The sequence below is a fragment of the Octopus sinensis genome, linkage group LG10 (assembly GCF_006345805.1).
Source record: "Octopus sinensis linkage group LG10, ASM634580v1, whole genome shotgun sequence".
Lineage (NCBI taxonomy): Eukaryota > Metazoa > Mollusca > Cephalopoda > Octopoda > Octopodidae > Octopus > Octopus sinensis.
In genome coordinates, this window is record NC_043006.1 from 25,452,258 (window position 1) to 25,467,893 (window position 15,636).

The following is a 15,636-nucleotide window of genomic DNA, read 5'->3' on the forward strand; positions in this document are numbered from 1 at the left end:
TCAATAAAATAATGTACAAGTGAAGCACCCAAAATTGCTGAACTTGTGTTTGAATTGGAAACAGTTATTACATATTCTATGTCTTGATTACAAATTAGCATTTTTTTTTACTGTAAATATGAATCTAAACATCAACCTGATTGCATTGTTTTACTTTCTTTTCTATGTGGCAAGTACTTTGCCTCTTCTATCAATGTGTACTCTACATTCAACCCCCAATATCTAACTGAACTCAGAACAATAATGTGTAGACTAAATACTATTAGGTATTTTGAATATCACAACTGATTCCATTATTCACCACTGTCACAAGAACAATAATTATGGTGTCTTACATCAAGACAAGGCTGCAAATTGTGAAAAAGGGGTAGGGTTAGCCTGTACTGAGGTAAATTAGGTTATGTACTTATTGATACGGGAAGATAAAAACTGAAGTCAGTCTTGGAAGGATTTTGAACTCGCATTACATGTTTAAAGATGAAGATAACCTTTTAGACCTTTAGTCTATCAGTTTCTCGAAAAATTTCATTCCCAAAATAATGTTCAGTTAGATATTCAGTAAGTAGAAGTGATAAAGCACCCACCACAAAGTTGTTTTTGTTATTGTTTAGCTAAAAAAAAAAAAAACCTTTAATTAAGACCTATGTGAGTTATTAATAGTAATAATTTAGCACCAGTTTATTATCATTCCAACCACGAACATCCTGTCTTTTCAATTTTTATGCTTCATTCATGAATCAGCAGTAATGGTCTTATCATTGCCCATCTCCTAACTCACAGCTTAGCTCCTCTCTGTTGCTCCATAAGCTGTAAGAGGGTCTTTCTACTACTGCCTCTATCCTGCAAGCAGCTGTCTTCCACTCTACCTCAACTGGGAATAATGTTACCTATCAGCCTTTCTCTTTACAATTTTGCAAAAAGTTTTGATATTTGCTCTCTTCAATTCAAAAGCTTCAAGATCTTTTCACCTCTTCAGACCACAAAACTACATTTGGCTTTAAGAGTTGTTTGGCTGACCTTGGGCAACTACCTACCCTCATATCCCACAATAGTGCTTTTATAATAAATAATTTATTGGTCTGGCTATGGCTGACATCATGAAATTGATTGATGTTATTTGGTGTTCCTTGCATCTCTTCTGTTCTCGGGTGTTAGTGAGTGTTATTAGTATCTTGCCATGGTATATCTCTCTTGGTTTGAGTGCTGTCTGATACCTTGAGAGGATGTCAAGGCACTCCTGTCCCCACAGTGCCTGCACAGCTGGTTTTTCCTCATACCCCAGCATATCATACACTGCTCTTAGCAGAAAGGAGATATGCAATGGTTCCAGTTCCCATAAATCTGCCCAGTAATCTTCCTCCTAAATTCAGGATTATTGAGGGGTCTTCCTCCTAAATTCAGGATTGTTGAGGGGTATTCCTCCTAAATTCGGGATTACTCTTGATCTTGTTCTTCTTGGTTTTGAATAGTGCAAAACAAAAGAATTTTTCATCTTTCAGAAAAGTTTTATTAGTTATAGTTTAAAAGCTTGTCAGTTACTGATTTTGATAAAGTTTTGATATCTTGCTTATAAAATTATGTCTCATGGTAGCTCCTTGTGTATGTTTTGTCAGTATTTCTCTTGAGTTGAAGTAGTGCATTTATATTTTTCCTGCAATACTTACATGGTTTTCACCTTTTCGTGATATATTTTAATTCTTTTGATTTTGATACTTTGAGTTTTGTACATTCCAATATCAACTCGTTTTACAAGTCTAAAAAAAACTCATAAGGTCAATACTTGAAAGAATGACAATCATTTCAAATTCTCCATGAATGAAATTACATTGATATGAATAGTAAAGTACTTTAACCAACAGTAACATAATGTTTGTAAATTATTCTACTGTATCAAACACCACTGTCAGCTCATTCAAATATTCTTCAAAGAACATTATTTTCTGTTGCAATGTTTTCTCAATAGACTGAATCTGTTTTATAGGATTTAATAATGCAACTGGTTATATTCTTTTCTTAATTAGCTGCATTATTTGCAATGTTGTCTTGATGCATGCTTATATAAAAAAAATAATTGCACTTGTAATAAGGTAGATGTAGTTATTTATTAGGCATGCTAACCAATTTATATTTTACATAATTTTATAAACTTTATTGATTTTATCAGTGATACATCATTTATTTTTTCTACCTTTAAAAATTTGCTTCAAGTTATATGTGTATATATTTGTTGAATTCTGTTCACATTATTTTCCTGTTTTTCAGTGTTCAGGCTACAAAATATTAGTAATTATTATGTAAATCCTAGGAAGGTACAGAGCTAGCCTCCTCCTCAACAGCAGCAGCATCATTTACCATACATTTTTTTAATGCTAGCATGGGCTGGACAGTTTGACAGGATCTGATTAGCCACAGGACTGCATTGATCTCTAATGTCAGTTTTGGCATAGGTTCCACATCTGAATGTCTTTCCTAGTGCCAACCACTTTACTGTGTATACATTTTCCATGTCACTGACACCAGTGAGGTCACTAAGTAACTTGTGAGATAAGAAAAGAAAGGAATAAAACCCTTGACTAAGTAGGAGTAATTGTGATTGGGGGGGGGCTTTATGCTAACAGTTTAGAGGTTGAAGTATAATAGCAAATCAAGTGCAAGTGTATTGCTATCGAGAATATGCTTAGCTAAGGGTGGGAAGAAGATAATGTGAAAGTGATGGGATTGCCAGTGTAAACCCTGAAGGAGGTGAACACAAAAGAGAATATGAACAATAGATCAGAAAGAGGAATGATGAGTGAGGTGGGGTTATAAGAGTGTGAATATGAGGTTAACAGATGATTAGAGATCAGGTGATGGTAAATGTAGTGTGATGAACATAGTTGGGAGTGTGGCTTGATAAGAAATATAGAATGACTCAGGGATGGTAGATCAAGAAGTAGAATACAATTAGCAAGATGCAGGAGGGATAGGTAGAGGTAGATAAAGGTGGCCGCAGTAAGTGGTGCATGATGGTGGATGTGAGAGGGCATTGAAAATGATAGCAGCAGATGTGAGGTTTTAAGATGAAGTATGGCAAGGGAGAGGTAGGGATAAGTGAAGGTAGAGAAAGGAAGTGATGGGTGAAAATATTGTGAGAAGGGGTGGGAATGAGGTATGCAGCAGTCCCAGGAGTGGGTAACTGGTAGCACAAAGGATGAGGGAATATGTGCTGAGGAGGGATGAATGTTGGGAGAAGGCAAGGAAGTGAAGGAAATAAGTTGTGGCAAATGGTTGATGGGACAGAGTGAATATGGGGGCAGGGCCAAGCACATATAAGTATAGACAATGTATTTAGGACCTCATTTATGTTGTGGTGGATGGGTCTTCTTGAGCACAAGTTGCCAACTGTCTCAGTCCTTTGTCATCTCTGTGATGCATAGCATCATGAGATCTGCTTCCACTACTTCATCCCATGTATTCTTCTATAAGCTCCATTATACACCAGCATTATACAATCTGCCTTTCACTCAAAGACAGAAAATCTTTTTATTGCTAACAGGGGTTATGCTCTCTGAATTTTGTCCTATTTTTAGTCTAGCAACTACACTTTCAAAACACCCTCCTCCATTGTTACCTAGGTAACAGAAACTACTTTACTACTTCCAGGACATTTAAGAAAATCTATTTCCTGTTTGTGTTTAGTGTTTACTGCTCCTGCACATCCTACGCATATAAACACTCCATTAGTCTTCCTGTGATTCAACAGCACCTCTTGGTCATACATTGCTTGTGCTGGGTACACCATGTGGAGTTTCTGCCTACACCTTTTTCCCCATATCAAGCAGGGTCATTACCTGAAGAGAGTAAAATCCTGTTTCCCTACTTACTAGAATTTTGGTCTTTGCTAAGTTAAACTTTAAGGTCCTTTGATTCCAGGTTTTGCTTCCACACCTGGAATTTCTTTTCTAATTCTATTACAGATTCTACTATGAGAATGAGATCTTCAGCATGTAATATTTCCTAGAGTCAGCTGGTCTTAAATTCCTCTGTTATGGCCTAGAAGATAGACAAATAGGAGATTGAGCATCAAGCCCTTCCACTCATCACTGAGCTCATGGTTGACTCTTGCTTTACTGACAGCACCCTTGTACATGGTTTTTATGGCTTTCACAAGCCATTTATCTACCCTTATCTTTCTCAGAGACCACCACCAATTCACAGAGTGAGGGACTTTGTCACAGGCTTTCTTCAGGTCAACAAATATTAAATATAATACTTCTGCAGTTGTCTAAGTATTTCTCCTCAGCATGAAACCAAACTGCATCTCATCTAGTTTAAATCAGTTTCTAATTAATTGGGTTATAACACTCTCTTTCTGTCTCTCCCTCTGTCTCTCTCTTTTCCAGCTATTTCATACTTCAGTAATTACACCTGGTAACAAAAGTTTTGCCTCTAGGCGATATGTGACATAATCCCTCCCACTGTGATTTGTATTGATATTGTTACATTACAAACCCTTCTGATTGTTTAATCTCATATCCCATCCTGCTTAGTGGCTTCGTTGTTGAAGTGTGAGTATGACAGAAAATCTTCCTTCTCCAGCGGCAAGCTGGCAGAAACGTTAGCACGCCAGGCGAAATGCTTAGCGGTATTTCATCTGTCTTTACGTTGTAAGTTCAAATTCCACCGAAGTCCACTTTGCCTTTCATCCTTTCAAGGTCGATAAATTAAGTACAAGTTATGCACTGGGGGTCAATGTAATTGACTTAATCCCTTTGTCTGTCCTTGTTTAGCCCTTTGTGGGTAATAAAGAAATAAGAAAATCTTCCTTCTCCATTTAACTGTTTTCCATCACTTTTTTCTAAATTATCTTTTCCAACATTAACAAAGTGTTCAAAATACTTCATTCAACTTTAATAAATGAATGTTGCTTTTATCTTCAAAATTGACACACACATATGATAATATGAATATCAATGCTACACTTTTGAATAAAAAAACCATTAAATAAACTACTGTGTTTAATTCATTCTAAAAAAATGTTCTTTATTTTTGTAGTGTCACCTCGAATGTCTCAACCAAACATGGGTCTGAGAAAACGTTCCAGTTCTATGGAAAGTTTACCAACACCTGATGTTTTTGAAAATGCTGCGCCACCATTTTGGGCAGCTGAGCGAATTAACAGAGCTCATATGTGCAATGAGAGTTTTCGTGCAGCTGTTGACCGATCTTATGAAGTTCCTCATCTTTCACAGAATATGGAAACTTGTAAGTTATTCACTGTATACAATTTCATATTGATATCTTGCAAACAACTTGCTCATGCAAGTGCTACCAGTCAAAAGCTCTGTATACCGGAAGCCAGAAAGTGTATGGGGTCATCAGGAGAGAATGCGCGCCGTTGCGGGGGCCTACCTCTCGACGGCATCAATGCGCACCGGCCCCCCTCACTGATATGAGGCCCCGCTTGCTAGATCAGCTGGTTATCAAGTTAAGCTCAATATCCTTCTAGCCATCGCTCATCATCTCTTTTTAATAGGAATCCAATTATTTTTAAATGTTGTGTTGGTAAATATATGTGCTTTTTGTTTATTATTCTATACCTAAGAGAATTTTAATAGAAAACCAGTTTAACTAAAGACGAAATATTTTTTTATGAAAGCAAGGACAGTAAGATGTTGAAAATACTCTGAACACTAGCATTTATTCTTAAGTTCAAATGTACATCCCAATAGGATTTGGATTTGAACCTAGAAGGGGTTTACTTGTACCAAAATAAAATTCTTAAAAACGAATGTAGATCATAATAACAATTGAGGACTTAAAATATTAATATATTGTAATGATATTAGAATATGCACATACATAAACATACACATGATATCTGGATGTATACAGGGCAACAAGAGAACTCAAGCTGATGAGAGAATCTATACATGGTCAATCAACCTGTTATAAATAGCTATTAATTACCTCAACTCAAACCCTGCCATCTTAGAAAAGAAGGCTGCATTGAATAATGCCATATTGGGTGCACTGTCTGTAAGAAAATGTTTAAAATGTCTTATTTTTGCTAAAAAAAAGCACAGATTTTCTGGCCAATCCAGTGGAAACTAGAAAAAGTATTTTTACCATTTGCACATAAAAAGCACCTTTTGAGTGTTGGGCCTCAAAGAGCCATTGACAAATGTCCATAACCTTTGGCAATATGCTGTGTTTAAGTAGAAGACCCATCAAGCCAAGTGAAATCATAGTCGCGGAAGATGTGCCAGTGGTGTGTAAAAGCACTCATTACACTCTTGGAGTGGTTGGCATTAGGAAGGGCATCCAGTTGTAGAAACCATGCCAAATCAGAGAGGAGCCTGATACAGCCCCTCAGCTTACCAGCTCTGGTCAAACTGTCCAACCTATGCCAGCATGGACAACAGACATTAAATGATGATGATGTATATAACTTTAGCATATATATTCCAACATGCTGTTTTTAGAATAGCGTGTTAGCAAGTGTGTGTGTGTTTGTCTTTTATAAAATATTTTATGGAAAACAGACATTAACTGATGATTGTAAAGATGTAATACTTTTTTTTTTCCTATAGTGGAAGAAGAAAACAGTGATTCAGGTTCAGTTGTGGGCCAAAATTATGCCCCACATCCCATTTATACTTCCATTTCAAACACCGATGCACCTAATATTAAAGAAAATTCTCAACCAAAAGTAAGCAAGAAGAAGGAGCGAGACAATCGTAAAAGTGGTGGATTTTTTAAAGGAATTTTCAAGTATGATATAACCTTTTTATAATAACAAAAGATTCACTTAATAAATATTATTGTTATGATTATTTTCAATTAAAAAATATTACGTAAAAGTTATTTGAAGTTTAACTTCTTTTGTTTTTTGAAATTGTATTTTAATATAATTTATGCTTTTATTAAAATTGATTGAGATTAATTTAAATCTTCTATGCTTAAAATCTATTGGTTACATATTCTATTTCAGGGTCTACTCAAAATAATAGATGCTGTTAGGATGTTTATTAAATATTAGTCTATTTTGCCATTGAAAATGTCTATTATAACATTATTAAATACACATTCATTGGAAAGTACAAGATTTTATTTGTGGCTTATTTTCCCAGGTTTAATAAAAGTAACAAAGAAGACAAAGGAAGCAAAGATCATTCAAATGAAAATGCAAGCAAACAGAAAAATGAAAAACCACCTTCTGAAATATTAGAAATGGACAAAAATTGGAAAAATCCTCGAGGAGATCAGAATAAGTAAAAATTGATATTTTGTTTTAGCAAATTAAAAGTAGGTTAAAGTCAATATTGACCTAATTCCAACTACAGCCAATCCAACTTTGTATGGCGTATAGTATATCTTGGTCTATTCAATTTTTTTTTTAAGACTGTCGGGTAAGACTTGAGGAAGATTAGGCTGCCATTTCAAGCTGTTTGAGCAACGTTTGTTAGCTTTATTCTGTCTTTGTATAATTTTTTTTACACCTGACAGTAAACTCAATGCTAAAGGGTTAAATGGGTTGTGTATAAATGGATATTCCATCAGTTTCGTTAATACTTATTCAACTGAACTGCCAACCTATTGAGTTAGCATGTAAGTGGAATACATGTATTCCAAACAGAATTTTCAAGCAGAATTAACATGGCACAATGTGACAAGGCTGATCCTTTCAATTGTAATCCAAAGGACTTTGACCAAGAGGTCAGCAATGGAATGAAACACAAGATACTATGATTGCAAAGCAAACTTCACTTGGCCATCTGAGTTGTGTATTGGGTATAGAGGGAAACCATTGACAATTTAATTTAAATATTATTTTAAAATGTATCATTGATTTGAAGGAGAATTCTAGTTTACCATAAGGCATGTTTATAAACCATATATGAAAATGTTTATAACCTTAATTTTTGTAACTTTTCCAATTGTCTCTTTGCAAATCATTGTGAGAGTATATTATTCCATTAATGAAGCCTCGTTGTTATTTAACTAATGTTCATTCATATATTACATATACATAGATTCCCTGAGTATCAACGTTCACCACAGTCTCAAGTAAAATCTCAGCCTCATAAGCCAAGAGCTGTGTACCCAAAAGAGCATCATGTTATGGACATTTATCCATATAATGGTATGGGAAATAATCGCACTGACAAGATCCAGCAGCTAAGAGAGGACCATCAAAGAAAACATCAAGAACGACAAGGACGTTACCCTCATGAAGATAGGGAAGATTTGTACGAGAAACGTTTGCAAGATTTGGAGAGGAGAGTATGTACCTTTTATAATATTCATAGTTATAGTCTTATACCTCCAAAGACAGTAGTTACTTAATTTTGGGGCACCTTCCTCATCTTTTATTTTTATCTGAGGTAAAACATCATCATCATTTAACGTGTTTTCTATGCTGGCATGAGTTGGACAGTTTGACAGGAGCTGGCCAGCTGAAGAGCTGCCCACACTCTGTCTGTTTTGGTACAGTTTCTACAGCTGGATGCCCTTCCTAATGCCAACCATTCTACAAAGTATGCTGGGTGCTTTTACACAGCAATGGCAAGGATGCATTTGCATGGCACTGGTACAGGTGCTTTTTATGTGGCACCAGCCTGCAAGGTTAGGAATGCTCAATTGGAGCGGGACGCAGGGGACAGCCTATACTTAGCTTGACATGTCTTTCCAAGCACAGCAAACCGCCAGGCATCTCAGTCCCATGTCATCCCCTCTGTGAGTCCTGATGTCTGTAGATCCTATCTTACCACTTCATCCTATGTCTTCCTGGGTCTGCCCTTTCCACGAGTTCCCTCTACAATTAGAGAGTGGCATCTCTTGATGCAACTGTCTTCATTCATATGCATGACATGGCCATACCAGTACACTCTTCTCTTTTGCATGCTACATCTGATGCTTCGTATACCCAGTTTTTCTCTCAAATTACTTACACCCTGTTGTATATGCACACTGACATTACCCATCCAGCAGAGGATACTGGTTTCATTTCTTTCAAGCATCTGCCTATCCTCAGTAGTTACAGACTACTGAGGATATGAATGACCATGGATTGCATCTAGAAAGTTACCCTCCAAAGCACAAGTCTGGGCAAGGTTGTTTATGGAAGACCAACAATTGCCTGTGCATTTGTTCAAGGTGTCAAGCTGGATAGAGCACAAAAAAAAATGCTTTACTATATTTGTTACCGTTCTTTACATTTTGAGTTCAAATCCTGCAAATGCCAACTTTGCTTTCATTCCGCCAGGGTTGATGAAATAAGGTACCTATCGAGTACCAATCTGGTTTGTGATATTGACTTATCCCATGCCCTAAAATATTGCTGGTTTTGTGCCTAAATTTAAAAAAACAAACATTATTGATGTGTTTGAAGAGAGGTTTCAGTATTCATAGCCTTTTCAAACCTTCCTCCTACGTGGGCAAGAGTAACTAGCTGTGATTTAAACAGTTTAGTTTTAATCCTGAAAAGTTTATTAATGAAATGTGGCTTACCACATACATGGATCCTTCCATAACTATATACAAGCCTGATGAATAAAATATTATAGCTGATACTTTATACTTTTGTTTCTTTTCAACTCAGTTTTTTTGTAATAGGCTGTTTTGTATATATGAATCAAAAATATTAAATGTATTAACAATACCAACCATTTTCCACATTTTGATGTAATTATCAATTTCACAGCCAAACACACCTTTTTCCCCTTCAGTAGTTGATTGATTTCATTTTAATCTTTACAGAAGTTGAGCAATTACAGTTCCAATCCTAACCAGCTTCCTTACCAAGAGGTAGAATATGCTATTGTGAATAAGAATCGTCCACCTGGGGTTCGGACTGTTCAGCATGAAAGGTATGCACTTTTCTCCAATTCCTGGATAGGACCCCATTTATGAGTAAGAACGCAGCAGTTAACGGAAGGTAGAGTTTCATACTGCAGTTTTCTGTATCGTCTATGCCAGCACCAGAAGCACAGTTGATTACCAAGAGCTGCACTTGTGTTAAATGTTGCCTATACAACTAGTGTCCATCTAGTCACTACACTGTTTAATCTGTAGTTAAACCTTTGAACGTCAGAATGCATGAACTTTTAATCACTTCACTTTCATCACCAGATATTACAGTTACCTTCTCTCTATTTTTTTATCACTTTATTGCTTTATTGTAAAATATCACTTTTGATCATGTTTTCTTATGTCACACAGCACACATTTTATATTGAAAGTTTAAATATTTGTTATTTTTCAGTTGGCTACATTTGTCCACAAAACACTAATTTTTCTTATAATATAACTTCATTCTAAGGCGGTGAGCTGACAGAAACGTTAGCACCCCGGGCAAAATGCTTAGCAGTATTTCATCTGTCTTTACGTTCGGAGTTCAAATTCTGCCAAGGTCAACTTTGCCTTTCACCCTTTTGGGGTTGATAAATTAAGTACCAGTTGCATACTGGGGTCAATCTAATTGACTACCCCCCTCTCCCAAACTTTCAGGCCTTGTGCCTAGAGTAGAAAAGATTATAACTTTGTTCTTCAATATTCATTTTCTATTTTATTTAGGGTTCCTGTACATCCGAGCCATCCGCCTTATAACTATATTCCAGAGTCCAACAATGATGAACACTTCTATGAAACCAACTATTCGGAAATAGTTCCTAAATTCCCTCCTCCATATCCTCGTACTGTACAAGAAAGTTGGCAAGATGAGGATCGTGATGTTTCTCATTCTTGGCAACCCAGCAAACATAAAGATGACATACATGGACCATCAAGTAGCAATTACACTGACAATATACAAGGCAGTCAAAAACATTGGATTCATAATCGCTCTGGAGTTCAAAGTGCACCTCCAACATGGCAACATAAAATTCCTGTAGGGACTCCTGTTCCTATGGAAGATCATTATAACTATTGTATGGATTATGTGGACTCATTCCAAGACCAAATGTATAGTAGTGTACCAAGTGGTAAACGAACCCCAACTCAGATAGCTAATGTGTGATGCTCAAAAAGGATTTACTAAATGGAAATTATTTTGTATGTTAAACAGGTCCATTTGAGTTCATCATAACATTCCAGAAAGAAAGACCATATAACTTAAATACTAAGTAACTAACAATCTAGGTAAGAAGAAGAATACCTGGAGATGTAATTCAAAATAATTGTAATTACAAAATAAGAAGGTTCTCTTTTTGAATTATTTGTTTGTCACAGTGCTCGGCTATACCATAAATAGCATCATGAGTGAAGTATATAACCCAGCATCCAGCTCATTCCTTATACAAACTTCTTATAGTACAGATAAATCAAGAAGGAAGTTTTAAATTTCTTTTTTTTTTTCAAATACACCTGAAGAAAACTTAACATAACGAGTAGTTTTTAATGGCAAACTGGGTATAGAAAATAATTCTAAAAGTTGTTACATAATCATAAAATTGAGTGAAAGTTACATTATTTATTTAAAAATTGAGAAATGCTTATTTTGTATACATCACATTTTATATAAATGGTTTTAATGAAATTGACCCAATATAGCTTGTAATTATTTCGTAATAAAGAGAGTTAAAAAAGCCAAAAAAATGTTTAATATCATTTTCTGTAGATGGTAAAACAAAATTTAAAAATCCACAGGCATTTTCTTAAAACTTTTATGGTTAAAAAAATGTCAGAAAAACAGTAAATCGAATCTATTTTTAATTTCTTGCAAGAAGGAAACAGCTGAATTTTTATCTATCCAACAAATGCAACAATAGTAAAAAAAAGAGAAACCCATTATCTTCATTTTTGTTTGAATGTCTAGTTTTCTTTGATTGTATAGATAGATATGTCTGCAAAACAGCAACTCTCCATGCAATATTTCCTCTGCAGAGCTGAACATAACTCAACCTCACATCATCCCCATAAGCTAACTTTGTACATCTATTGAAACAGTTAAATTATTCTTTTCCATTTTACTACACAAGATTTTTATTTACTGCTTGTGTTTCTGTCATACAGCATCATAGACAGACCCAAATCATTTGCCATTCTGAGGGTGTCTGCATTGATACATATCTGACTGACACCCCACCTCAGCACTCTTGACTGTTTCTCACCTTTTTAACCCAGGAAACATAAACACCTCTTTTATCCTTCTAAAGCTCTTTCTGGGTTTTTTTTTTTTTTTTTTTTGCTTCGTTTTTTTTTTTAACCACTTTACTAAGAATTTCAACAAAAAGCGATCAAAGCTCTCAACTTGGTTTTGTACAATTGCCTAGAAAGGTTACCGACCTGTGGACTTCATCTTTCTTTCAGGTTTCCCCTCAAACCACTCTACATAGCATGTATGTATGAGGTGCACTTGAACCTAGAATCGACCAACTCTAGTATACCAAGGTTATGTCTCCTACACTTTCTCTTTTGTTCTTTAACGATGAACTTGCCGTAAATTCACACACACAACACTTCACTCCTCTCAACCTTCTTTAGATGTGTCATCTGTAAGCAATCTTAATATCTCACACTAGATTTTTCAATGCTTCCATCATACTTCATATTTCAGCATCTTTGCCTGATAGATACATGGCAACTTAGTCTCCTTCAACAGCATCATAATAATCACTACAAATGTCAAAGAAATTCTTGCATATGAGCTTAAAAAACCTGCTGAGGTTGCAGCTGCTAGACTTTGATCAGTCATAATAGCCACACATACTTAATATAAACTTCATCCCAAACCACCGGTGGGCCCTAGGGACCATGTTGGGAATCACTGGTTTAAAGCATTCCAGCTTTGTTGCTATAACTCTCTCTCTCTCTCTCAACAGTAAACTTCGGAGTCCCAAAATATTTTAGTTCTCATCAGTTGTTAACTATATATATATATATATATCGATAGGTGAATGAATTATCCTATGTTTACCGTCAACATGGAAAATTCGATGAACCGATACCAGGGTAGCAAATTCACGTCAGAAACACGGTTGAAGCGACCTGTCCAAGGGTAGAAACTCCGGGTTCATGTGCAGAAATTTGTGTGTTATATATGAATAAATAAATAAATAAATGGAGTTGAACGAAGATGTTAACAAAATTCCTTTACTCTCGACATATATATATATATTTATATATATGATGCACACACAAAAGTCCTCTCCTACAGAAAAAAAACCATCCAGAACTTCGCAAACTTCGATTCACTAATGTATTACAATCATCTGCTTACAGACATGCTGTTTTCTATTAAAAGAGGTTATGCTTTTCTGAACAAGCAAGCTGTATATCAACTTTGCCCAAGCTCAATCAGTGCATTTACCCATCTCTCTTTGTTCCTATTTAATCTAACTTATGAGACTGTATTAAATACTTTTGTTTGTCTTTCTCCCCACAATCGCATTAACAACACTTTGGAAAAGCCAGCAAGATCATGTGCTTTACTCTTTCTCTAATTAAATAATTTTAAAAATTAGCCTTTATTTCTCAAAACTGATTTAATGCTTTGTTGCTGTTGAATTTGTGATTGAACAGATCTATGGTTTAAAGCAGTGGTTCCCAACCTTTTTCAGCTCAGGGACCATTTTTTACTTGAAAAAATTTCTAGGGGCCACTTCTACTTTTACTTCATGCTTTTCTATTTTCACACCAAAATACTTAATGAAAAGACAGAATAGTCTATTTACACTTTAAAATTTATTTTAGCAAACAAAAGATAAGATTTAAATTTATTTTAGTAAACAAAGATAAGCACAAGATATCAAAATCCTTTTTCATAAAGTCATTCATTTTTAGTCCATTCAGCTAGGGACTAGCTTGATATTGGTGTTTCTGACACAATATATCAATATCAATTTTAATGAACTCATTAAGTCTTAGTCTGATAGTTCCTCTGCTGTTGATTTATTTCTTTTTCTACATGAAATATCTACAACAGCTGAAAATGCAGATTCCACCATCCATGTGGTAGGGAAAGAAATGATGCTTGCTTCTACTTGTCAAAAAATATTTGGGTGTGATTCCTTTATCGATATGTAGGCAAAGACACCTTCTTTTTCAACTCTTCTTCTCAGTTTTATATTCCCTTTCAAATCCAACAACATTTCAGCCAGCTCAAAATTTTCATCTCCTGGCTCATAATTTTCTAAGTCTACAAACTAGAGTGGATAATCCATCTTTAATAAATCATTGTATCTCCTCTCAAAGTCTACATGAAGACCTTCAAGACAGGCAATGCGTACAGCAATGCATTCTGATGTAGGAATAGTGGTGTTAAAATTTTGAAATGATGCCAAATTTTTTTTTTCAAACTGTTTTTCCCAAAATTTTAATTTCCCCATCTACCCTTTTATCTTCTGAGAACATGTGACCAAATCTGATTTTCTACCTTGCAGCTCTAAGTTAAGCAGATTCACTGTTTTAAAAATATCACTCAAATTGAATATTTTTGATTTAAACTTAGAAAGTCTTTCCAAATTTTCTTAGCTGTATCAGCTTGCTTCTTTGAGTTGTAGTGAGTCATCTGACTCTTGAATATAAGGAAGTTGATTAATGGTTCCCACAAATTCATCATCATCATCATCCCACCGTGGTCGAGATAATGGAATTTACCAAGCTACGCCAGACTTCATGGTCCATCATAGCATTACGGAGGTCCTTTTGCTGGATGCCTGTATCCCTGGAGATTACATCAGGGTAGGAGAGTGTGCGCCCTCTGGTATTGCGAGTAGATGGCTTCCAGAGGAGAAGAGTAGAAATTGCCTTGTTTTCAGCTCTACAACAATGTCCAGCAAACTGGACTCTCCTACCTTTCACAAGAGATGACACAGGTGGTAGTTTCCCATATATTTGCATTTTGGTTGGATGACGCTTCCACGAGAGATTTTTTATCAAGCTTCTTTGATGATGTCCACTAGTCTTTCAAGGCTCAGTTCTTTTGACAACCATCTTACTTCTGTGTGAAGCAATAGGGTTTTAAAATCTTCATCTTCACAGAATTGCATAAAAAGTCTATTATTCACTGGGTTTGATTTGACAAAGTTAATTGCATGTATGACAGTGTTGAGTGCTTCTTCCATGTGACTTCCAATATTCTTAGCAACCAAATGCTGTCTGTGGATAATGCAATGTACATAAAAAATGTGAGGAGCAACTGATTTCATTCTAGAAACAAAACCTTTCACTTTTCCAGTCATGGCTGCAGCTCCATCTGATGCAATGTTGATCAAATTAGTCAATGGAATACTTTTATCATTAAAATACTGCATTACTTCACTGACTATATCGTCTCCATTAGTAGTTTCAGACAAACTTTTAATGAATAATATTTCTTCCCTTATATCATCTTCATGGATGAATCTGACATAGACCAGGATAGCTTGGTTATGAATTGTGCTATCTTCAACCTGGATAGAAAAATTTGTCGTTTGGAGAATTTCCACAATCTTCTCCTCAACAAAATTAGACATTCCATCCTGTCTTCTTGTAATTGTGTTATTTGAAAGTGCAATTGTACTCAGAGTAGATGCAGCATCTTTTCTCAGAACTTCATTTGCACAAGCTATCATAGCAGGCTTGACAAGTTCCTCACCATAAATCTGAGGTGCTGCAACCTTGGCAATAATTTCAGAGACCAAATAACTTAGTTTGAGTGTCTTTGCTTTTTCA

General features: G+C 35.5%; 2 protein-coding genes across 9 annotated transcripts in view; one reads left to right on the plus strand and one right to left on the minus strand.

The window, feature by feature from the left end:
• The window catches only part of LOC115216317 (partitioning defective 3 homolog), a 143,094-nt gene extending 131,525 nt beyond the window's left edge, over nucleotides 1–11,569 (plus strand). For 7 of the 8 annotated variants that reach the window (XM_036506393.1, XM_036506391.1, XM_029785526.2 and 4 more), the window contains 6 exons: nucleotides 5,035–5,244; nucleotides 6,573–6,753; nucleotides 7,113–7,253; nucleotides 8,016–8,265; nucleotides 9,742–9,851; nucleotides 10,558–11,569. In XM_036506393.1, the coding sequence (XP_036362286.1) occupies nucleotides 5,035–5,244; nucleotides 6,573–6,753; nucleotides 7,113–7,253; nucleotides 8,016–8,265; nucleotides 9,742–9,851; nucleotides 10,558–10,999 (1,334 nt within the window). In that variant the 3' untranslated portion in view covers nucleotides 11,000–11,569. Of the gene's footprint in view, nucleotides 1–5,034; nucleotides 5,245–6,572; nucleotides 6,754–7,112; nucleotides 7,254–8,015; nucleotides 8,266–9,741; nucleotides 9,920–10,557 lie in introns of all 8 variants that reach the window. The other variant, XM_036506395.1, reaches the window with a different exon arrangement.
• A 3,289-nt stretch (nucleotides 11,570–14,858) lies between these two features.
• Nucleotides 14,859–15,536, minus strand: LOC115216160 (SCAN domain-containing protein 3-like). The gene has a single exon (XM_029785357.1). The coding sequence runs from the start codon at nucleotides 15,534–15,536 to the stop codon at nucleotides 14,859–14,861; it is 678 nt and encodes a 225-aa protein (XP_029641217.1).
• Between the last annotated feature and the right edge of the window lie 100 nt (nucleotides 15,537–15,636).

Bases quoted from the DNA above. Each gene is read 5' to 3' on its own strand.
- LOC115216160 (XM_029785357.1), bottom strand. From the start codon at position 15,536: ATGATAGCTTGTGCAAATGAAGTTCTGAGAAAAGATGCTGCATCTACT.